Consider the following 25,200-nt stretch of genomic DNA (forward strand, 5'->3'; position numbering starts at 1 on the left):
CAGCAAACGAATGACGAATTACTGTTAGGTCCCCCGACCATTTACATGCCCCCTCCGTATGCACCCTCCCAATCGGTAGTGCAACACCCACAACCCCCGAACACGAGCGAAAGCAGTACAAGGGCCTCGGCCCTCACGGCCTCCGCGCCGGCTGAGCCTCTTGTGCCGAACCCAACGTCGACTACGACGCTAGACGACCATGAGATAGGAAAGAAAGAGTCCACCAGAATGAATCGATTAGCTAAGGATGAACGAACAGGAATCGACAAGATAGTAAAGGCACTGGTAGGATCCTTTTTGACCTTACAAAAACTAAAATAACGCTAGGAGTTAGCCCTTTGTGGGACATATGAAACCAAGGGAAGGAGTCAAGCTCACGGTCGAGACGACCACGAGGTAGCCCGACTCCATTACTCTCGCTACCTAAACATGTCTGCCCTACTGCCCACCCCGCCCAATAAGCATGACAAAATCCCGCACAAACGGAAGCCTGCTGACACCCACCATCGACGTCACCGAACTAGGGCTAGCTCGCGCACAATTGGGCTATGTTATTTTTCTGATTGCACAGTCACCTCCTGGTGCTCGTCATCTGACTACAAATATGTACAAACACTCCAACGAAGTAATATAGTTATAACATTTTAATAACTTATAGGATATAACAAACACACCAACAGGGTAAACAGGTTAAAACACGTTTTAAAACAACTATTTACATAACGGTCTGCTGCAACCTCCATCCCAAAGCCTTAACGTCCACGTGACACCGTCCTCGCCTCTCCTTCCTCGAAATTGCAACATTGGCCTGTTTTGGGCGGTCCCTCTTAGTTGACTTTGGGCTATAAAAACCATGCAAAAATCCATTGACATCAGTGGCGAGCGATTGTGCGAATAGGCCGGAGGCTATACGAAGCGCCGAAGTTCTGGCAACACCAAGGCGGAGCCCGCCACGCTGTGCGGACCTTCCCGTTTTCTTTCTTCTTTCTTCAATTATGGCTGCTGCCCTGGCGGGGGGAGGCGACGCGGACGGACCTCCCCCACCTCCCCAGGTGGAGGCTTGCCAGGCACCCCAACCGCCTTTGACTCGCCGGCCAGCTAAGCTGCACCCAACCGTCTTTCACTCACCGGCCAGCTAAGCTGCACCCAGCCATCTTTTTCATCGGCCTGCTGAATTTCACCCTGGCACGCTGTGCGGGTCTTCCCAGTCACTTCTTCCTTCAATAACGGAGGGTGCCCTGGCGGGGGGAGGCGACGCGGACGGACCTCCCCCACCTCCCCAGGTGGAGGCTCGCCAGCAGATGAGGGCACCCCAAACCACACCTTTCACACGTCGGCCAGCTGAGTTGCGCCCTGCCACTTCATTCGCCGTTCGGCTGAGCCGGCACCCCTGCACGCGGCCGCCAGGCAACCACCCAAGCACCGGGTTCACCAGGACTGCCGCTAGCGCCCGACGTGAGGAGTGGGCCCCCGCAGCAAGGTAATCGGGGACCCACCCCGGTGGTGATACCATCCAAACTGCTGTCGTCACTGCTACTGGAATCACCCCGGTGGCAGCACCACCCGAACTGCTGCTGTTACTGCTGCTGGCTCCTCTCCGGTGACTGTACCGAAGAGCTGCTGCTACTGCTGCCCTTGAACTCCGGCGGTCGACCCCTCCGGTTCCAGGCCTGGCCCACCGTGAGACAATTCTGGACTCGAAAGCTTGTTTGCTAGGGCATGGGCCCCACCCTTGACAGAACGCTCCCCTCAGCCTTGCAGAATTGGTTGGAGTCATTTGACGTTCGACTCCTTCGGACTTCCGGTAAGGACAAAACCACCACCATTGCTCTTTTTGCCCCCGGGCGGCAGCCACCTTGCCTCCGCTTGATACAGTGAGACAGTAAAGCGTCGGCGGAAGAACCCGCCTGCTGCCCCGCCCTAAGAACAAACCGTGGCATTGCTACAAGGTTGCAGTGACGCAAAGTTGACGCTAACGAAAGTTCTCGAACTACCGAAAGGGATTCTGGTTCAACTGCTAATTCATGGAAAGACTTAGACTGTGCACTGGCCTGACCCCGCCCTAAGATGGCGCTGATGTAGGAGTAGCCTACAACTCCTTGTGGCGTTCCAGTCACGTGACATTCGTGTTAAAAAGAGATATATATACATGTATGCGATGCTTTCACACATGGCGGTGGGGGAGAGGGGGGAACCGATTTTTATGTTAATCCAGTGTTGCTCATGTTGCTCGACGCCTCTCACACCGTGGCCGGTCTGTGGCGGCTGTAGGCCCGTATTTCCATACTGACACTGTTTTAAATAAAGGGCTTCTTAAAAAGGAATTACGAACTCAGTGTCATGACTAATCATCTAGGTTGTTGAAGGTTTTTCTTTTGAATAAATGATTGTTACTCCTAAGCGAAAGCATACAGATAATACAGACACAATTTGCCTAAAAATCTTTTTGTTTAACGGAATTTGTACCCATCACGCCTGCCCTTTTTCCAAGAATTGTCAAATCAATAATGAACTATAACTTAAGGTATATGTCGCATGCAAGGTATGGTATCCTGCACCATAATACACGACCAATTGAGAAATACATGCACGACCAGGGAACGCGAATTTAGGAGATGAATGAACTAGAGCATCTTTGCCTCAAACTAAAGAATAATGGGTCCGTGGTATTACCCAACCCTGCGGCTAGCCTGGTACATGGTAGGTAGAACCTTTTCGTGTCTGCGCGCGCTGGGGTATTTTGAATACTGCACCTCCCCTCCCCTCTTATTTCCCCTCTATAGGTCACGACGAAGTTCCGACTGAAGAGTGGAGTGGACATGGACCGCACCAAGTTCAACATCAGGGAAAACATAGACAAACGTTGTGAGATAGTGTGTAAAATTACAGACCACCATTGAGAACATGAAAAACTGTATGATATGATTGTGCGTGTGTACTACGATTATACGATATGAATGTGTATGCATTTCATGTTCGGATCACTTGAAGAGAGCGTCATTGTATGATTGAAGTGTGCGTCCACCGATCAAAGGGAGGAGAATAAAGGGTCAGACAACCCATAAGATGAACTACAAAATACTGAAGGTACGCAGCATGCATAGGAATAGAGGACAGGAAAGGAGAGGTCCCCGTGCTCGACGCAGCCCTGAGTCTCCGTCTTGACGCATGTACTGTCACACCCTATCCGGCATTTGTGTGTACGTGATCACCGAATTTATGTCTTTTCCCCGCTTGTGTTTTCTTACATGGAACAGACCCATGCTACTCCATGTTGTGTGTGCACCAAGTGACCTATTATCTTACCCATCTCTCTCTCTCTCTCTCTCTCTCTCTCTCTCTCTCTCTCTCTCCCCCTCCCTCGCAAAAGGCTCTTTCTTGCCCTCTTTCTTCTTGAATAAATTAACGACATACACCTCTTTGGTAAGTGTATAATTGGCCTGAACACAGTGGTGTTCGAACAAATTGATAGAAACAAAAACGACCATACTTTACCACGTTACTACCTCTCCTTTTTACAAACATTAAGCCTAATCGGCTGAGAAGGAAAGGACAGGTAAGACGACTGATGTCTCCCAATCTGACCCACAACACGGGGACTATATGTCAGTGGTTTTTGTTCTTAAAGGACACCATCTCCACCACCCAGAATTACCCCTGACCAATTGGCCCGGAATAAAATGTCTAAAGCACCCTGTTCTCCCAAAGATAACTCCAGCCCTATACTAGCCGTCTCAGAGTATCCCGAACAAAACAGCTGATGGCCCCTGTTTTAAACTGATAAAGGGTCACCTACTGTATGAAAAGGATACTCGTGAACGCATGACCATAGCACCTCGCACTTACGGGTATTACCAAACCTTGCATTATAGGGCGCAGAAACTGACACCTAGAAGGCCAGACGATGGACAGGGACACCCACAGAACCCTGCACCACAGCAGTAATTAATAGATTAGTAACACGCACATTAACATCAGAGTTAATAGACACCAATCATATAGTAACAGATAAGAGCATTTCCGCAACTACTCAGTGGTTGGGAGAGAGAATGAAGTATGTAAATGTCTTCCCTGCCAAGATCTCTAAGACTTTCGTTTCTTATAACCTATTCAAGGATAACCTGCAGCCATCGGAAGAGAGGGGTCGGATGTGACGCACAGTCTGGCTGCGGATCATAAAACATCTATAACATCGACCAAGGGGGAAGCGACGAAGCAACAAGAGTGTGAGACGAGGCACCATTATCAGAACGATGAGCGCGAAGGGCTACATCGAGGCCCCTGCTCACTGACCAGCGTGCCTGAAGTCTTAACCCGTCGGGCCCGATTGATGGGCCCAGTGCTGAAAAGATTCTGCTCTCCTTGGTCCGCATTTTTGATCTGATCCCATGCCACCCCATTCTCTCTTCCTCTTTCATTTGGACTATGACTTTGACCTACTACCGAGGAACAAAAGGCCGGCACCCTGTCTCAAAAGTACCTGTGGTGAACTGTGTTAAGGAACAGGACTGTGATCAAAGAACAGTGAGTGGTCACACCCTGCCACGTGAAGAAATCGGATTTGAGCTGGACCTTAGTTCCACCGCCGGTGCTCAACAGTGCCAACGAAAGAAGAACAACAATGAGAGCTTACCAGTGATAGCTCTTTATAAACAAGGACACTGGAAAGAAGAACCCATGTCAAAGTTGAAAATCCTCTCCCAACCACCTTATTATATTAACTATCTTCTTATCAAGTTTTCATGATGTTGCATCAATCACTTCCGACTGTACACTGAGAAGTTAAGAAAATGTAACTTTGTATAGTAACATTCATACAACACCAGCCATGTACACAACTATACTGCAACTTTGAATGTACTTCCTCCTCGCCTGCTTCATCAAACTGTATGAGACAATGTACAAATGTGTCAGATTACTCCTGCCTACCCTAAAGACTGTGTATCTTTAAATGTGTGACGAACATTGACGATACTGTAACTGAAAGGCTAACCAAGGCGAATATTGGCCGGACAAGCTGGCGAGATATGTTAAAAGGGAGGACTGTGGAAATTTAGCTCGCAAACTGAACATTATCTGCGCCATCTTGCCCCTCCCCAGCACCACGCGCAGCGAATGCACAGCCGCCATTTTAGGCACCCCACTCTCTCCCCGCTCACTCTCGACCGCCAGCGCTTTCCCCTGGCGCTGCAAGCATCCCCCCGCGCGCCGGCCACCCCCGCTCTCTCATACAGGCCATAAACCCTCTCCTTCTGCGCGACCCTGCTACGGAACCACTTCCAACCGACAACCCATACATGGTCATGCCTCTCCTTTGATAACCCCCTTCCTCTGCGCCCCATTGTCTGAACTGGTCCCAGGCCATCACCTAGCCCTGCGGATGCAGTTTACTGCCCCTACTGTAAGGGAAACACCCCACTTCAAAGGGATTACAGTAGATCAAAGCCCCTACCCCCTGAGACCCGGCCAGTTGCACACACCCCCGGGAATTAGCGGAATTCCCTGCTGCGCGATAGCCATCTCCCACTGCGGGTAGGGTGGGAACTTCTACTATATCTATGTGTGGGATCGGATCTGAGCCGGGGCTTCAGGGGATGTTCTTTCAGGCATCAAGGGAATCTCAAGAATGTACTATATGTAATAAAGCAATAAACCAGTGTATAAGAGACCAGGTCTCAGAGATGCAGTTAGAGCACCTCGTGACGATACCTTGCTGTCAGATCTGATGTGTTCTGCTCCGACGGAATAAAACTTTGTTTCCTGCCTTCCAGTCTCCGGCGCCTGCCTCTTTTATTGGTAAATCATCGAGTGGTATGAGAGGCGATTACCGCCGGGCAAATACTTGAAAGATTATCGACTGAAACTGCCGCTACCATTTAACACAATAATTCCATATATTAACTCAAATTCTAAGCTTTACATTTTTCAATGTTAAAAAATAAAATAAGCAACATATATCTATCATGAAAGTGGCAAAACTGTGTGGATACATACCACTCGTTGCATCATATGTTGCGATAGATGATTCAGTAATCATGGCTGACGATGTTCTAGATACTGTGCTTGTTGCACTGGCTTCTGAAGTTGAATTGGTTTGCTCTGTGGATTTAGCAGACGTTACTTGCACAACAGGAGAAGGGGCTGTGCTTGTTTGATCTGTAGGTATTGAGAGTGAGGACGTGGTTGGATACAGTGTTGAGCCAGTTGCTATTGGCACTGCTGCAGTGGACTTGTTGCTCTTCTCAGTGGAGACGGCTTTGGTCACCTGAGTTGAGGATGTGCCTGCTGTGGATGCCACTGATGTTGAGCTCTCACTGCCTTTAAACGATGATGAAGTGTCACTTGTTATGGTTGAAATTCCTTCTGTTGCAGTTCCAGTTCCTGCTGCCAAGTCTGTGTACACAGTTGCAGAGTGTGTGGTCTCATCTGTGACCACCTGTGTAGTTGTTATCAGTGCTGTTGGAGGAAGACAGTAGGCTGTAAGAGAATGCTTTTCATAAATTCAGCACAAATCTCAACCAGATATACAGATATTAAAACATATCTACTGATTAATGTCACAAAATGAGGGTACAGGACATAACTGCCCAACAAGTGAACCAATTTTATAATACCCTTTGTGTTATAAAGTTGCATCTAGCTTTATTGAGGCATCATGCTACCTTCATGGCTTTTTGTATTTAGTGATTAGTTTTAGCTAATGTACCTACCCTGCTGCCTGGCAATGTGGAATCTACTTCTTCCTTGATTAATAAATCATTGCATTGGTTGTCAAAAAATATGAAGATGTCTCCCTGGGGTGAACAACAACTAGCGGGGGAAATCATTATGGCAAGAAGAGTAGCATGGCTTGGGGATAATCCCAAAAAATTTGTGGGCGATTGTATAGTTCTTAACTTCTCAAATGCAGGTGTACTCCCCAACGTCTTGGCTAATATTTTTCCCCCACAACGTAGGTATACTGCTATAATTCCACTAACTCTGGAATATTTCTATTGCAAGGTAGGCTGTGAAAAGAAACTGAGATCAAGATCTAAGTGGTATCCCATTCCTAATAGGGGCAAGAGCAATCCAAATAGCAATTGGGGTATCAGCCTGGAAAATAGGTTTGGGGTCTTGTCTGACCTGAATGAATGCGACTGACTTGAGAGGGGTGATAGATTGGAGGAAAAGATCCAAGATAAACCTGATAGATTGTGCGCTCTTGTAGCGCAGAGATCAAACCTAGCAAATGTTGTTTCTACTCCCCAACTTGAAAAGAGGGGAGCATCTAACCACCCAGAGAGTCTGTGTGAGAAGTTGGCATGATATATAGTGCTCACTATTCTAGTGATCACTGTGTATCATACCAAACGACCCTTATTGATGATTGGTTGTAAGTCAACCTTATAGACCAGCTATCCTAGTAGCATGGACAAGAGCAGTCTTTAGGCTAAACTCTAGAGGGCGTGTTAAGCCAGCTGTTTTACCATCACATCTACCCCTTGAACACCAAGTGAAAGGACACCCCACAAGTTGTTATGAAAATAAAGGATATTTATTTATAACAAGACTACCCTGGCTCTTTATGAGTCAGGGAGCTAAGCACAATACAAAACTCTTAAGAAAATACTTCAAGTTGCACAATTTACACAAATGCTAGAGGGGCACGAAAAACCATATACACTAAAAGTGGAATGCGAAATGCTAGCAGGTAAGTAACCAGATCCAGAGGCTTCAGGATCGCTAGGACTACACTACTGAACTCTAAGGTTAGGAGCAGGAGGCCTAGGGAGATCGGGTGCAGAGGGTGCACTCTCACGTGGGATGCGGGAAGAAGTCTATGGATGCTAGCGTTTCTAAAGTTACTGTTTCCGGACGAATCCGACCAGCTAGACTGAAAACGAAAAAGGATCTGGACACTTAGATAGTGAACCTACGTTGGAGCACCGGAATGCTCGAGTTACCTAGCCCAGGGGCTGCGGCTGCATAGGGTTCAAAAGACGTCGGGAATCCTCGTTGAAGTCTATGGAGCCTGAAAGAAGAAGTTGCAGGTGTAGGAAGGTGGATATCTGACTATGGTTACCCCCAACTTTTTGCCTAGTGTCTAGCTGGGTTTTCGACTTAGTTGGCCTGAGATCCTGCCATTCAGGGTCTCAGGCTGTCTGCTCTCTCTTTAAAATGGACTCCATGTACCCTAGGTACATTCCCAATTGGTAAGGATCACCTTATTGGACCCTGTACAGTGTACCCTAGGTACCCAGGGCATAAGTGTACCCTAGGCCTCCCAGGGGCTGCAGCATGTATTATGCCACCCCTGGTCTGGCCTTCCAATCAGACACAACTGGCTGATCACTCAGCTGGGGCAAGGTTGTGTAATCACCCCTTGCTTAGATATAGTATGCCTATATCTACCCTTATATATAGACACATGTGTACCTATCAGTCACTCCTTTGGCAGGCCTTAACAATCCTGGAGGCAGAGTGCTTGGTAACATGTGAGATGGTGCTCTAGCATTAGCTGAGCCTGTCTGCAGCTTTCGGAACCATGTCCTTATAGCTGTTCTATGATATAGCCTACCATATACTCTTAAAGTGCCTTATAATCTTAAACGGTTATGGTAACTATGGTTTGGCTGTATCAAAACATGTCGTGTAAGGTGTCTAACACTTTGGAATAATACCCCCATACCATTTCTGGTGATGAGGATATTATTCCTCCCTTCTAGAGGGAGAGACATGTTAAAATCCTACTTTGCTGTTTAACTCTAACCAAAGCCTCAGCATCACAAACTGGATGCTGCTGCCACAGACACGAGTCTGACCTCCTGCTGCTGGGAGTGATCCCGGCAAGGGAGGCTTGGACAATAGGTTTCCTGCTTGGGGAGGTGCTAGCACCTCCCCAGACAGACTTTAGTGTATTGGGGCAGGGAGGGCTGAAAGGAATGAGACATGCATAGTCCAGTTCAAACCGGTGCTGGGGCACTCCAGCCCCAGTCCTGGCGCGAAACTGGACAAAGGGAAGGGGGTGTAACCACCCCCCTCCCAGGTCCCACCCATAAGGCATGACCTAGCAGGTAACCCAGCCCCCCAGATTAGTATAAGAGTGGTAGCTGGGCCCCAGGAGATTAGATTATCCTGAACCTGCAACTTGAACAGAAACTCTGGACCTTCGACATTCGACGAAAGAAGAAGACTGAAGAATCTCCCTTGTGGCCAAGGAGTGGCTACCCTGTGCAAACAGGCACCATCAAGAGACTACTAGCCTGGGCGAAGCACTACGCTACGCTCGCGTAGTTTGCGAAGTTCGCGCTACTTCGCACTACGCGAACTGCATGTAGCACAGTGCGAACACGCGTAGCGTAGTGTTGCGTAGTGCTGCGGTCATTTTTTGCTTGCTCGCGGTCCTCAACTTCAAGTTGGCGACCGCGAGCAAGCAAAATGACATCCCGGCGAGACTTTTTCCTTGTTCGCAATCAGCAACTTCAAGTTGGCGATCGCGAGCAAGGAAAATAAACCTCCCGGCGAGATTCCCAACGCGAGGTGGTCAGGTTTCTCATTGCGAGTGGTCGCGTATGTTCGCGACCGCTCGCGATGAGAAACTACCAGTTCGCGTTGAGAAAGCTGAAGCTCGAGTAAAAATCTACTCGAGCAGCAGAAAACTACAGCTCGCACTGTGCAAGATGACATTTTCAATGATTGCACAGTGCCGGTTGCTTGTCCGCACTGTGCAATCATGGAAAACGACATCTGGCACAGTGCGAACAAGGTACTACGCGTGTTTGCGAAGTGCTACGCGTAGCTTGCGTAGTGCGAACTTCACTTTGCGTAGCTTCGCGAAGTGCTACTTCGCGAACTATGCCCAGGCCTAGAGACTACCCTTTGCTTTGCTAAAGTTCTACGAGGGACCGACTGCAGAGCCCGACCAGAGCCTTGACTTCCAGACTTCTCCGACCCTGATCCACATCCACAGCCGAGCTGAGATCTGTGGAGGCGACGAGAGACGTGGGACCGGCTACCTGGGAAAAGTGGCTAGTATCTTCCAGCGCAGCTTCTGAGGCACCCTCGAAGTTGTGCACCGGGGATTGAGAAGCCCCAACCCCAAACACCATCTGCACCGAAGACCAGCCCCCCACACTCCACGAGTCCTGCGTGGGGCCCTTCTGCATTTTCCTGCTTGCCGCGCCTGTCCGGTTGCTTGCCCGTTGGCTAGTGGCCTTTGTGACGACGCTCCCTGAAATCTTCACTGCTGGTTTGGCTCCTCCAGACTGGCTCCCGCTTCCTTGCAAAAGAGAAGCACCCCAGACCTTCCTGGTCTGCACCAGAAACAAGTCCTCCGTTCTTCGTGGGTTCCGCTTGCCAAGGCTTGGTGAGTCCTAGTTCAACTTCGACGACGCCGACAGCAAGAGCCTTCGTGGGGCAGCTCGCCTCCTGGTCCTGGTCATCCTCGACGTTTCCTGGTCCCCGTGGCTGCAGCGACAAGCTTCACCTTCGCCTGCAATCTTCACGACATCGCCTGGTTCCTTCCTGGTTCCACGTGGTCACTGGCTAGTGACCTTGACTCTGTCCCTTCTGCTTGCAGGTATCCTCTCTTCTTGATCCCAGCCTTGGGATCCACCGGACACTCTTCACTGACTGCCTGTCAGCAACTTTCCTTCAGGCATCCATAGAAGTCCTCGACGAAACCCGACGCAAGTTCACACCTATGCACCCGCAGCCCGTGGGCTAGGTAACTTGGGTACTTCGGTGCTCACAAGGGTAGTGACTATCCTAGGGTCTAGTTTCCGAGTCTCGACCCTCTAGCTGCTTCAGAAGTGTCCTTAAACTGTTAATTTCCAACTGCTAGTAATTCTATCGACTTTTACGCATTACGCGTGAGTGTTTCCACTCTACACCTGAATCCCGTGGGACTCCCACTTCCTAGCTGTTGCTAGTGTAGTGTAGCCCCAGTGATTCCCTAGGCCTAGGCCTATCCTATTTCCGTGACAGTGGTCCTTATACCACTTCTTTAGTATATGGTTTGCGTGGCCCCTAGGGCCTAACTGTATTACTTACCTGTGTGACTTAATGTATGCTTAAATAAGACTGTGTTGTACTTACCTCTAATCTCATAAAGAGTGCTGAGGGTTTGACTAGAATAAATACACTTTATTTTATATATATATCTGTTGTGGTGTCCTTTCATTTGGTATTCAAGGGATTATATATGGTATCACAGCTGGCTTCACATGCCATTCAGAGTTTAGCCTAAGACTGCTCTTGTCCATGCTACCACTAGGATAGCTGGTCTATAAGGTTGACTTTACAACCAATCACCATAAGGGTTGTTTGGACTGATATAAGGTGTACACTAGAACTAGTGACATCATACATCAGGCCAACTTCTCACAGCTGGCAGGCGACCAGTGTAGATATTTGGAGGGATCCAAGCCTGGATCGATGATGGAGATGACCTGAAAGCAGAGGGGACTCAGTTCTTAATCACTAGCCAGTGATTGTGTGGGCACCAGGATGGCACCGGAGGAAGTCCCCTCGACCAGGTGAGTGGGCGACGCTGGACTCTGCTGTCCCTCGGACCAGGAGGCGTTGTCGGCGACCAGGCTGGAGGGGCGAGCTGTCCCACGAAGGTGTCTGCTGTCGGCGATGCTGGAACCAGGATTGGGGCAACAAGCCTTGGCAAAGGCAAGCCCACGCGGTGGAGTCAAGATGGCGTCTGGAGTGGACCGGGAGGGTCCGGGGTGCTCCTCTGTTGGAGGGGAGCAAGGGCCAGTCTGGAGCAACCAGACCAGTGGTGAAACCGTCGTGGTGTGTCGTCAGGAGGGCCACTAGCCAACGGGCAAGTGACCGGACAACGCGGTGAGCAGCAAAGAGCAGAAGGGCCCCCACGCAGATCTCGTGGGTGCTGGGGGGTTGGACTTCGGTGCTGGAGCTGCTCAGGGTTAGGGCTTCTCGAACCCCAAAAGCACTCTCTCTCGAGGATCCCTCAGCGGTCGTGCTGGATAAGCGTCGTGCAGTTTCAGAAGATGGCAGGTCCCTCTGGTCTCGTCACACCCACGAATCTCAGCTGGGCTGATGATGCAGGTAGAGGTCAGAGATGGCAGGGAATCCGGGTCTCGTCGAGCTGGTCAGTCTTGATCCGGAGGATGGACGTGCAGCAAACCACAAGCGCTTAGGTGGTGCCTGCTGGTGCAGTGTGGCTACTCCTTAGCCACAAGGGAGAGTCTTCAGAAATAGTCAAGAGGTCCTTTCGTGGAAAGTAGTTCAAGATTCAGAATGATCCAATTTGGGAAGGGGGCCCGCTCCTACCTTTATTCGAAGAAAAGGGGCTGGCCCGTGACTAGGTCCTGCCTATGGGTGGGACCAGGAGGGGTGTGGTTACACCCCTCTCCTTTGTCCGGTCTCTCCCCAGCTCAGGGGCTGGGGTGCCCCTGGAACTGGTTTGAGCCGGCCTATGCACAGTGAGCACCGGGGTGCCACTTGCAGTCACCTTCCTCTCAGCCCTGCCTACCTGGGATACACAAAACCCTGTCTGGGATGGTGCTAGCACCACCCCTGACAGGAAACCCTTTGTCCAAGCTCTCCTCGCTGGAAGGACTCCCAGCAGCAGGAGGTCAGACTTGTGTCTGTGGTGGCAGCATCCATTTTGTGATGCTGAGGCTCGAGTTAACTTCAACCGGGGTTCACAGTTACATACATGTCGTGTCCCTCTAGAAGGGTGGAATGCTAACCCTGTCGCCAGAATTGGCGAGGGGTTAGTATTCCAATTCGTATGACACCTTACTCGACATGTTTGGATAATGCGATACCAAAGTTAGCAAATAACCGCGAGGATTATAATGAACTTAAGAGTATATGGTACGCGTTATCCTGGAACAGCTATTAGGACTTGGTTCCGCAAGCTGCAGACGGGCTCAGCTCATGCCAGAGCACCATCTCACATAATTCCAAGCACTCTGCCTTCAGGATTGATAAGGCCTGCCATAGGAGTGACTGATAGGAATACATGTGTCCATTTTAGGGTTAGATATAAGGAATACTATATCTAAAGCAAAGGGTGATTACACCACCTTGCCCCAGCCGTCGTGCAGCCAGTTGTGTCAGATTTGGGTGGCCAGCCAGGGGTGGCATAATACATGCTGCAGCCCCTGGTAGGCCCTGGGTACACCTATGCCCTGGATACCTAAGGTATGCTGATACAGGGACTGATAAGGTGGCCCAGTTCCAATTAGTAAATGCACCTAAGGTACATGTGTGTCAATTTAGAGAGAGAACAGCTAGGCTGTGGGTCTGATTAGCAGGCCCACAGCCAGGGGAAGTCGTAAACCAATGAAGCAAAAAGCAAAAATCTGGGGTGATCATAGGTCTGCAGACCCTACTCTCCTACATGACCCCCCCCCCCAAACTTTGGGACAATAAGCTAACCTTGACCAGGTGAGTCTTCTTGCTCTAAGTGGAAATACCTGGAGAGCCCATCTGCATTGCCATGATCAGTGCCAGGTCTATGCTCCACTGTAAAATCCATCCCCTGTAGGGAAATGGACCACCTAAGTAGTTTGGGGTTTTCACCCTTCATCTGATTTAGCCACAAGAGGGGCTTATGGTCGGTCTGAATCTTGAAGTGAGTGCCAAACAAGTATGGCCTCAACTTCTTCAGGGCCCAAACCACAGCAAAGGCCTCCCTCTCAATAGCTGACCAATTCTTCTCTCTGGGGGTCAGCCTCCTGCTAATAAAAGCAATGGGCTGGTCATGACCATCAAAATTCAGCTGAGATAGAACAGCTCCCACACCCAACTCAGAAGCATCTGTTTGGACAGTGAATGTTTTGGAGTAGTCTGGACTCTTTAGGATAGGTGCTGTGCACATGGCCTGCTTTAGGTCATCGAATGCCTTTTGACAGCTTGCTGTCCACTGAACTTTCTTTGGCATCTTTTTACTTGTCAGGTCGTTAAGTGGAGTCACAATTGATCCATAATTTCTGACAAATTTCCTGTAATATCCAGTCAGGCCCAAGAAAGCCCGAACCTGAGTCTGGGTGGTTGGAGGAGCCCAGTCCTTGATGGCCTGTATCTTGCTCTCCAATGGCTGATCCTGGCCTCCACCTACAAGGTGGCCCAAGTATACAACCTGCGTCTGCCCTATCTGGCACTTAGTGGCCTTGATAGTGAGACCTGCCTTCTGCAGTGCCTCTAACACTTTCCTCAGGTGGACCAGGTGATCCTCTCAGGTGGAGCTAAAGACAGCTATATCATCAAGATATGCTGCACAGAAGTCATCCAACCCAGTGAGAACTTGATTCACCAGCCTTTGGAAGGTGGCAGGTGCATTTTTCAAACCAAAGGGCATTACCACAAACTGATAATGCCCACCAGGGGTAGAAAATGCTGTTTTGGGCTTGGCGTCCTCAGCTAACCTGATTTGCCAATACCCAGCTGTCAGGTCAAATGTACTTAAGTAGTCGGCAGAAGCCAATCTATCTATAAGTTCATCTGCCCTTGGTATTGGGTGGGCATCAGTCTTAGTGACTGCATTGAGGCCTCTGTAGTCTATGCAAAACCTCATTTCTTTCTTACCACCCTGGGTGTGAGGCTTTGGCACTAGAACTATCGGACTAGCCCAAGGGCTATCTGAGGGCTCAATGACTCCCAGCTCCAACATTTTCTGCACTTCTGTCTTGATGCAGTCTCTGACATGATCAGGCTGTCTGTAGATTTTACTCTTGACTGGCAGACTGTCTCCAGTGTCAACCTCATGGGTACACCAATTGGTTTGACTGGGTGTCAGAGAGAACATATGTCTAAAGGATTGAAGAACTTGTTTGCAATCCTTTTGCTGATGTTCAGAGAGGCTGCCACAAAAGACAACACCATCTACTGACCCATCATCAGGGTTCTGAGTGAGCAGGTCTGGGAGAGGGTCACTCTCCTCCTCCTGTCCCTCATCTGTGGCCATGAGCAAGCCCATGTCCTTCCTGTCGACATATGCCTTGAGCCTGTTCACATGGAGCACCCTGAGGGGGCTCCTGGGAGTTCCAAGGTCCACCAGGTAGGTGACCTCTCCCTTTTGCTCAATGATTGTGTGGGGCCCAGACCATTTGTCTTTGAGTGCTGCTGGGGCCACTGGCTCCAGCACCCACACCTTCTGTCCAGGCTTGTACACAGTCAGGACAGCCTTTTGGTCATGCCAAGCTTTTTGTAATTCTTGGCTGGCCTCAAGGTTTTTAGATGCCTTTTCCATGTACTCAGCCATCCTGGAGCGGAGACCAAGTACATAGTCCACAATGTTTGATGCAGGCTTTTTGAGAGGTCTCTCCCATCCTTCCTTTACCAAACAAAGGGGTCCTCTTACAGGATGCCCAAACAGAAGCTCAAAAGGGCTGTAGCCAACCCCCTTCTGTGGGACCTCTCTGTAAGCAAACAAGAGGCAGGGTATCAGGACATCCCATCTACACCTGAGCTTTTCAGGTAGTCCATGAATCATCCCTTTGAGGGTCCTGTTGAATCTCTCAACAAGCCCATTGCACTGTGGGTGATAGGGTGTGGTGAACTTGTAGTTGACACCACATTCCTTCCACATTGCAGTCAGATATCCTGACATGAAGTTGGCACCTCTGTCAGAGACAACCTCCTTAGGGAAGCCCACTCTGGAGAACACTCCAACTAGGGCTCTTGCCACAACAGGTGCTGTAGTGGTCCTAAGGGGAATAGCTTCAGGATACCTGGTTGCATGGTCCACCACCACCAGTATAAACTTGTGCCCTGATGCTGTCTGGGGTTCCATTGGACCTGCAATGTCAATCCCCACTCTTTCAAAGGGCACCCCCACCACAGGTAGTGGTATAAGGGGGGCCTTTGTTGTGCCACCTGACTTACCACTGGCTTGGCAAGTGACACAGGAGCGACAAAACTCCTTGGTATCTTCATTCATGTGAGGCCAGTGAAAATGTGTGACAAGTCTGTCCCACGTTTTATTCTGGCCTAAGTGTCCTGCAAGGGGAATCTCATGGGCCAAGGTAAGAAGGAAACCCCTCTGAGACAAGGGAATGACCAGCCTCCTGGTTGCACCAGGCTTGGGGTCTCTTGATTCAGAGTACAGGAGTCCATCATCCCAGTATACCCTGTGGGCACCTGTGGCGTTCCCTGCAGCCTCAGCAGCAGCCTGCTGTCTGAGGGGTTCAAGTGAGGGGCAGTCTAACTGTGCCTTCCCCAGGTCTTCCCTGGAGGGTCCCCCTGAGCCCAGAAACTCAACCTGTTCAGGTTCAAGCTCTTTAGGCTCAGTTTCCCTCAGTTCCTTAAGGTCAGCCTCCTCAGAGACTTGATCCACAACCTGGGGCAAGGGGGAAGGCGATGCCTTACCCTTACTGCTCCTTCTCTTGGAAGGTGTCTGGTCCATTATTCCAGGATCCAGCACCTGTTCAGTGGGGCATCTTTTGGCCTGTGACCTAGTCACAGCAAGGACATGTGCTGGCAAGCCTAACATTTCCATGTGAGTCCTCTGCTCCACTTCTGACCATAGTGATGTTTCCAAATCATTGCCCAACAAACATTCTACTGGCAGGTCTGAACTAACCACAACTTTCTTTTGGCCACTTACCCCTCCCCAGGAGAAATCAACAATTGCCATACTATGATGGGTAGTGACATTGCTGGCATTGGTCACCAGGTAATCTGTACCTAGCATGATCTGTACAGGGTCCACAAAGTTAGGTGTCACCATTGTGACACTGGCACAAGTTTCCCTGTAGGCCTGAGCCACTTTTCCATTAATTAAAGGTGTCTGCCTGTATTTGCCCAAAGTATTGGGACTGGCATCAGGGGATATATCCACATCCCCTGTACAGACAAGGACAGCCTGAGTGAGTGTGCCAACTAAGTTGTCATACCCCTCAGGTCCCAAGGTTAACCCAACTATTCCCTTGGGAGGTGCACTACCACTGCTGACTGTACTAGGGGGTGCAGGTGCCTTAGGGGCTGCAGTGGCAGGAGTTTGCCCTCCTTTCTTGGTGCACTCACTAAACCAGTGAGTCTTACTTTTACAGTATTGGCACCACCTTTTTGACTGGCCTTCTTGAGTCTTCTTTTTCTGCTGTGAAGCCTGACCCCAACCCTCTTTGGTTTGTTGGGGACCTGTCGAAGACTTCTGGTCATTTTGTTCACTCTTGTTACTACCCTTTTGGTCTGCTTTCTTCTGACCACCCTGGTTCTGAGTCTGGTTCTGCTTGACCCTTGTTCTGACCCATCTGTCTGCCTTCTTTCCCAATTCTTGGGGAGAGGTCAGATCTGAGTCAACAAGGTGCTGATGCAACAATTGGTTCTGACAGTTGTTTAAAATCTGTTCTCTCATGATAAGATTATACAATCCTGTGTAATCAGTAACCTTGCTACCCAGCAACCAGCCTTCCAAAGCATTAGTGGCACAATCGACAAAGTCAGCCCAATCCTGAGACTGAATTTTCTGGGTGTCTCTGAACAGCAACCTGTACTGCTCAGTTGTTAAGCCAAACCCATCAATCAGTGTATTCTTCAGGACTTGGTAGTTGTTAGCATCCTCAGCTCTAGTAGTGAGGAGCTTATCTCTACCTTTACTGTCAAAGGAGAGCCACAGTATAGCTGCCCACTGACTTGGGGGGACGCACTGGACAGTGCAGGCCCTCTCCAAAGCAGTCATCCATTTGTGGATGTCATCCCCTTGTTTATAGGGGGGCACTATTTTACTCAGGTGTCTAGTGTCTAAACTCCTGTCTTTCTCTCTAATGATAATGCTGCCACCAGTGGGGTCTGCCCCACTCAATTTCTGCTCTCTGGCAAAGGCAAGTCTTTCTTTGGCAAGGGCAAGTTCTTCCCTTTCAATCCTCAGATTGACTTCCCTCATCTTAGCTTCATGCTCTCTTCTCTGAGGGGATGTCATTCCTCCCTGAGAAGATGCCTGAGAGACATGGGTTCGAACAGATCTGTTAGAGCCTCGGGAGAGAGACCTAACTCGTCCATTCCCAAGGTTAAGCCTGCCTGAGAGTGGGCCTGGGGCTCCCCCAGTTCCATTCTCATGCCTGCTTAAGTTGGTCCTTGTGAGCCTACTGACTACTACTGGACCTTTGTCTGCCTCGTCCCCTGATAACTCCTCTTCCTCTTCCTCCTCGCCATGGAGGCCAAGGTTAGGGTCACCAAGGGTTCCCTCTAAGGGGGGCATGTTCCCATCTGGATTAGAGGGGCCTGTGTTAGAAGCCCTTCTAGCATCATAAGTCTCTAAGAGACCTATCAGAAATGAGATGGTAGGGTTAGAACCCTGTTTTAGCTTCCTGGAGGGACACAGTTGTCTCATCTCCTGGAAGCTAAGCGCTGCATATCTTGACACGCCCTGTGGAGGGTCAATGCCCACTAGGGGAGTCTCTGAAGACTCTCCGCGGTCAGACATGCTTTCTAGTGAGGTGTAAGTGATGCACCTACCTACACTATGGGTTTACCTACTGATCCCTTGCTAAGAGTTGTAGTCAGGGTGTGCTAAGCCCTGTTACACTACAACAGCTGATTCAGTAGAACTCAGAGTATTCTAAGTTAAGTTATATGTACCTGGGTACTTATGTGATCTTTCAACTGATATTCTTAGGATACGTGGGTGGTAAAACAACAGCAAGCTCAAATCCCAACCGCTGCTCACCAATGTGAGAAGTTGGCCTGATATATAGTGCTCACTATTCTAGTGATCACTGTGTATCATACCAAACGACCCTTATTGATGATTGGTTGTAAGTCAACCTTATAGACCAGCTATCCTAGTAGCATGGACAAGAGCAGTCTTTAGGCTAAACTCTAGAGGGCGTGTTAAGCCAGCTGTTTTACCATCACATCTACCCCTTGAACACCAAGTGAAAGGACAACCCACAAGTTGTTATGAAAATAAAGGATATTTATTTATAACAAGACTACCCTGGCTCTTTATGAGTTAGGGAGCTAAGCACAATACAAAACTCTTAAGAAAATACTTCAAGTTGCACAATTTACACAAATGCCCGAGGGGCACGAAAAACCATATACACTAAAAGTGGAAAGCGAAATGCTAGCAGGTAAGTAACCAGATCCAGAGGCTTCAGGATCGCTAGGACTACACTACTGAACTCTAAGGTTAGGAGCAGGAGGCCTAGGGAGATCGGGTGCAGAGGGTGCACTCTCACGCGGGATGCGGGAAGAAGTCTATGGATGCTAGCGTTTCTAAAGTTACTGTTTCCGGACGAATCCGACCAGCTAGACTGAAAACAAAAAAGGATCTGGACACTTAGATAGTGAACCTACGTTGGAGCACCGGAATGCTCGAGTTACCTAGCCCAGGGGCTGCGGCTGCATAGGGTTCAAAAGACATCGGTAATCCTCGTTGAAGTCTATAGAGCCTGAAAGAAGAAGTTGCTGGCAGGCGACCAGTGTAGATATTCGGAGGGATCCAAGCCTGGATCGATGATGGAGATGACCTGAAAGCAGAGGGGACTCAGATCTTAATCACTAGCCAGTGATTGTGTGGGCACCAGGATGGCACCGGAGGAAGTCCCCTCGACCAGGTGAGTGGGCGACGCTGGACTCTGCTGTCCCTCGGACCAGGAGGCGTTGTCGGCGACCAGGCTGGAGGGGCGAGCTGTCCCACGAAGGTGTCTGCTGTCGGCGATGCTGGAACCATGATTGGGGCAACAAGCCTTGGTAAAGGCAAGCCCACGCGGTGGAGTCAAGATGGCGTCTGGAGTGGACCAGGAGGGTCCGGGGTGCTCCTCTGTTGGAGGGGAGCAAGGGCCAGTCTGGAGCAACCAGACCAGTGGTGAAACCGTCGTGGTGCGTCGTCAGGAGGGCCACTAGCCAACTGGCAAGTGACCGGACAATGCGGTGAGCAGCAAAGAGCAGAAGGGCCCCCACGCAGATCTCGTGGGTGCTGGGGGGGCTGGACTTCGGTGCTGGAGCTGCTCAGGGTTAGGGCTTCTCAAACCCCAAAAGCACTCACTCGAGGATCCTTCGGCGGTCGTGCTGGATAAGCGTCGTGCAGTTTCAGAAGATGGCCGGTCCCTCCGGTCTCGTCACACCCTCGAATCTCAGCTGGGCTGATGATGCAGGTAGAGGTCAGAGATGGCAGGGAATCCGGGTCTCGTCGAGCTGGTCAGTCTTGATCCGGAGGATGGACGTGCAGCAAACTGCAAGCGCTTAGGTGGTGCCTGCTGGTGCAGGGTGGCTACTCCTTAGCCACAAGGGAGAGTCTTCAGAAATAGTCAAGAGTTCCTTTCGTGGAAAGTAGTTCAAGATTCAGAATGATCCAATTTGGGAAGGGGGCCCGCTCCTACCTTTTTTCGAAGAAAAGGGGCTGGCCCGTGACTAGGTCCTGCCTATGGGTGGGACCAGGAGGGGGGTGGTTACACCCCTCTCCTTTGTCCAGTCTCTCCCTGGGGTGCCCCTGGAACTGGTTTGAGCCGGCCTATGCACAGTGAGCACCGGGGTGCCACTTGCAGTCAGCTTCCTCTCAGCCCTGCCTACCTGGGATACACAAAACCCTGTCTGGGATGGTGCTAGCACCGCCCCTGACAGGAAACCCTTTGTCCAAGCTATCCTCGCTGGAAGGACTCCCAGCAGCAGGAGGTCAGACTTGTGTCTGTGGTGGCAGCATCCATTTTGTGATGCTGAGGCTCGAGTTAACTTCAACCGGGGTTCACAGTTACATACATGTCGTGTCCCTCTAGAAGGGTGGAATGCTAACCCCGTCGCCAGAATTGGCGAGCTGTTAGTATTCCAATTCGTATGACACCTTACTGGACATATTTGGATAATGCGATACCAAAGTTAGCAAATAACCGCGAGGATTATAATGCACTTAAGAGTATATGGTACGCGTTATCCTGGAACAGCTATTAGGACTTGGTTCCGCAAGCTGCAGACGGGCTCAGCTCATGCCAGAGCACCATCTCACATAATTCCAAGCACTCTGCCTTCAGGATTGATAAGGCCTGCCATAGGAGTGACTGATAGGAATACATGTGTCCATTTTAGGGTTAGATATAGGAATACTATATCTAAAGCAAAGGGTGATTACACCACCTTGCCCCAGCCGTCGTGCAGCCAGTTGTGTCAGATTTGGGTGGCCAGCCAGGGGTGGCATAATACATGCTGCAGCCCCTGATAGGCCCTGGGTACACCTATGCCCTGGATACCTAAGGTATGCTGATACAGGGACTGATAAGGTGGCCCAGTTCCAATTAGTAAATGCACCTAAGGTACATGTGTGTCAATTTAGAGAGAGAACAGCTAGGCTGTGGGTCTGATTAGCAGGCCCACAGCCAGGGGAAGTCGTAAACCAATGAAGCAAAAAGCAAAAATCTGGGGTGATCATAGGTTTGCAGACCCTACTCTCCTACAGTCTGTCTGAGAACATCGACTTAGCCCAATTGATATGTCCCAGCCCTATAGATAAACAAGCCAGTTTAGTATCTAAGACTCTAATAATAGAGCCACTAGGTAGCCCACGTACCAATACTGAACATATGATTGATATGGAGGGTGAGACCCAAAGTTTATCAACAACTCAAAACCCTCCTTGCTTTCCAACTACTGAGGCAGGGTTGTCTTTTCTTTCTTGGGACCTTGCTGGAATTAGTAACAAGCTACCATCCCCTGAATGGTGTAGCTTTGTTGACCAGTTTGATATCATCCTCTTTCAGGAATCCTGGTCATTGGTTCCAGTATATCGTGTGGGGTTCCTAAACTTCCAATCACCTGCTATTAAAAAAGCTGAAGGTCAACCATCAGGGGGTTTGATAATTTGGATCCGCCAATCACTATGTTGCAAAATTAAGCAACAGAGCTCTCTATCTAATGACATCTTATCTGTGAACATCACATGGGCATCCGGTCATAGAGTAGCAATTTTTAACATTTATGCTAGAGGGATGGCCGGGGGACATATATCTGATGTAATTACAGCTCTCGACCTCCAGCTCACAGCACTCCCAACCCAGTTGTCCATCATTGTGGGAGGTGATGTCAATACCACTTTTGAGCCACTTGGACCTGAGGACCAGTTTCTTGCTGCTGAGGAGGATAGTAAATGGGGTGTCCCTCAGCTGGAACTTCCCGTAGTTAAAAGATGGTCAGCAGTAGCCATCCAACTCAAAGCTTTATGCCTAGAGAGAGGGCTCAGAGCAGTTAATGGGTGTACTCCGTCTGATCGCCAGGGTGTAAAATCATTTGACAATGGTAGGTTTTCTAGCCGAATAGATTACACCCTGGTGGATATTAGAGAATGGCACAGGCTGATCGATATGACCATAATATCCAGACTGGAAAGTGATCATAACCCTCTCTGCATGGAACTCAAAGCATTTAATGGGTTTAGAGAACCAAACCTTGGAGGGGGGATAACCACCTTGGATATTGTAGCATCGAATAATATGCGCCACGTTAAATGGGGTAGATTTATCGAGAACCTGGAGAAGTTGGAGGACCTTAAAAAAGCGGTGATTGACGAAGTGGCCAATCTACAGGCTCAATCTGCCAACCAAAATTTCCCCTAAATTATGTTTGAGGCTCATACCCACTTTTTAAAGAAACTTCAAGGGTTTTTTATGAAATCCATAAAAGCTGACAAGATTAAGAAAACAAAAACACCTGAGCCAGGATAGTACAACAAAGCTTGCAAAGCAGCCCGCCAGAACCTCAGCGCCGAACTTAGATCCGGAAATATTCCGGGTGTAAGAAAGGCCAGAGAGACTTATAGGTACACACAGAAAGTGGCCAAGAAACAGTGGGACGAGGAACAGTGGCGCGACCTGAAACATGCCTGTGTAGCTAAAGATCAGAAACAATTTTGGGCCATAGTTAAATGGGATAGAGGAGGGATTGCCAAACCGCCACAAAACAATGTTGCCAAACACCAATGGGTAGACTTTTTTAGACCACAATACGCCTGTAGTCCATCTGAAGGAGAGTATACACTTCCCCCCACCATCTTTTACCAAAAGCAGATATTTACAATCAAAGACGTCAACTTGGCACTAGACTGTGTGACTGGGGGGAGAGCCCCAGGTATGGATGGTATACCAGCTGACGTGTTTTTAAGTGACAGATTATCTTGGTGTCAGTATTTTCAATGGTTGGCTAATTCTGTGGCTATGGGTGCGCCCATTCCTACCTCATGGAAAGGTGCGGAAATAATTCCGGTTTATAAAAAAGGTGACAAATCACTACCTAGCAACTATAGACCCATCAGTCTAATAGACTCAGCCCAAAAACTTATAGGTCGCTTAGTGCAAAATAAACTGCAATCTTGGGTAGAAGAAAATGACATTTTGTCCCCGTACCAAGCTGGCTTTCGACCCTGCACTAGCTCAGTTGACCAGGTTTTTTATTTTCTTGCACTTTATTGGAGGAACGTGACTTTGACCAATGGGACTCTACGCGGTCTTTATAGACCTGAAATCAGCCTTTGAACTAGTCCCTCGTTCCAAACTTTGGAGGGTTCTTGCTGAAGCAGGGATGGCGCCGGAACTGTTAACGTTACTCGTCCGCCTGCACGAGAACAACTACGCAAGAATTAGGTGGGGGGCCCAGGGTGAGGTGACCGACTCATTTCCTGTCGAGCGTGGTGTCCGACAGGGGTGTGTTCTGGCACCCACGCTGTTTTCAATATTCATCAACGGCATAATAGACTATCTTAGCAGTTCCCCCACGGACGCTCCGGTATTAGCAGGGGCTCGCGTGCCAGTCCTCATGTTTGCGGACGACACGCTGATAGTTTCCAGGACACCGAGTGGGTTGCAGAAGGCAATAAACGCATTTCCAAAACTAAATTCATGTCCCTGAACCCACGGAAAACTTTCAAAGGTGCAATTAAGTTTAACGGTATCCCACTAGAACAGGTTGAGGCATTTACGTACCTAGGAATATCTCTCCAGAGCAATATGAGCTGGAAAAGTCATATTGATATGGCTGCTTTAAAATTCCATCAGTTGGCGGGCGCAATTGCTTCTAAGCATAAACTTTCCTTAACCAAGCCTATTACTCCTGCCTTAGAAATTTACAACATGAAAGTCATAAGTGCCTCTTTGTATGGCTCGGAACTGTGGGGTTTCACTAACTTGCAACAATTAAGATTGGCAGAGAACAAGTTCTTACGCTGCTTAGCAGGGGTTCCCCAAAGTACACCAACCGTCCAGCTCGCATATGACTTGGGCAGGAAAAAAATAGAGGACATAGCACGGCTACGTCCCCTACTTTATTGGAGACGGATCATGTCAACCCCCGAATTAGCCCATTATGCTACCGCCCTGAAGGACATCATCAGGGTAGACCGCTTCCATTCCATCCTATGGCTAAAGGAAATCAGGAGCCTGTTACAAAAGCTGGAACTAGACTATCTATGGGATCTCCCAAATGGCTCAAGCTTCCCACCAAAGTCAACCATCAAAAAAATGTACTGGGATTTGACTTTAATGTCTGCTAACAGTTCTGGTCCAAACGCTAAGTTAACTGATCGCTTCCACGATATTAAACCCTTACCATCTTGTGAAGCCTACTGGGATATTATAGAAAGGGTCTCCGATAGAAAATTTTATTTTCAGTTTAGAATTGGGACTCTCCCTGTAAAAGCGTTCACCTCTAAATGGTCACCTATCCAGGACAACAAGTGTCACTGTTGTAAAGATCTGATTGAGGATATTTGTCATCTGCTGTTCGTATGTCCTCATTACACTAGCCCCCGACGTAAGTGGTTAAAACCAGTGTGCACAAATATGGGGACACGTAGTTGTAAAGAGGCCTTAAGTATACTCGAATCAGACTGTACACCTTGTATGGCAATTGCTGTCGCAAAATTTTTAGGGTGGGCCTGGATTATACGCTTTCGCACTTTAAAGCCTTCAGAACCTATCAATGAACCTCTGACACCGATTAATGTATAATGATAAATTTTAAGAATCATGTTTATATCTGAAATGTTTTAATTTATTGTTGTTGATAGTTTTAACTTTGTAATCGACAGCATCATGGTTTAACCCCTTCAGTGCCCATGACGAGCTGGACTCGTCATGGGCTACGGTGGCGCTGTGCCCATGACGAGTCCAGCTCGTCATGAACTCCGCCCGCTAATGGAAGGCGTGGCACTGGGCGGGGAAAGGGGCGGGCATGCAAGGGGTTAATGAGTGTTTTAACAATAATGATTTTTATCTAGTAGTATTTATAGTATGGGTTAGGATGTTTACATGCTTT

The 25,200-nt window shown here is 49.1% G+C and overlaps 1 protein-coding gene across 1 annotated transcript in view; it reads right to left on the reverse strand.

Annotated features, from left to right (window-relative positions):
• Window positions 1-25,200, reverse strand: part of LOC146788619 (uncharacterized) — a 1,185,638-nt gene that overhangs the window by 406,178 nt on the left and 754,260 nt on the right. Inside the window, exon 39 of the mRNA XM_085635786.1 lies at window positions 5,995-6,456. Coding sequence (XP_085491912.1) covers window positions 5,995-6,456 — 462 coding nt within the window. The remainder of the gene's footprint in view (window positions 1-5,994; window positions 6,457-25,200) is intronic.

The sequence above is a fragment of the Triturus cristatus genome, chromosome 11 (genome assembly GCF_964204655.1).
Source record: "Triturus cristatus chromosome 11, aTriCri1.1, whole genome shotgun sequence".
NCBI lineage: Eukaryota > Metazoa > Chordata > Amphibia > Caudata > Salamandridae > Triturus > Triturus cristatus.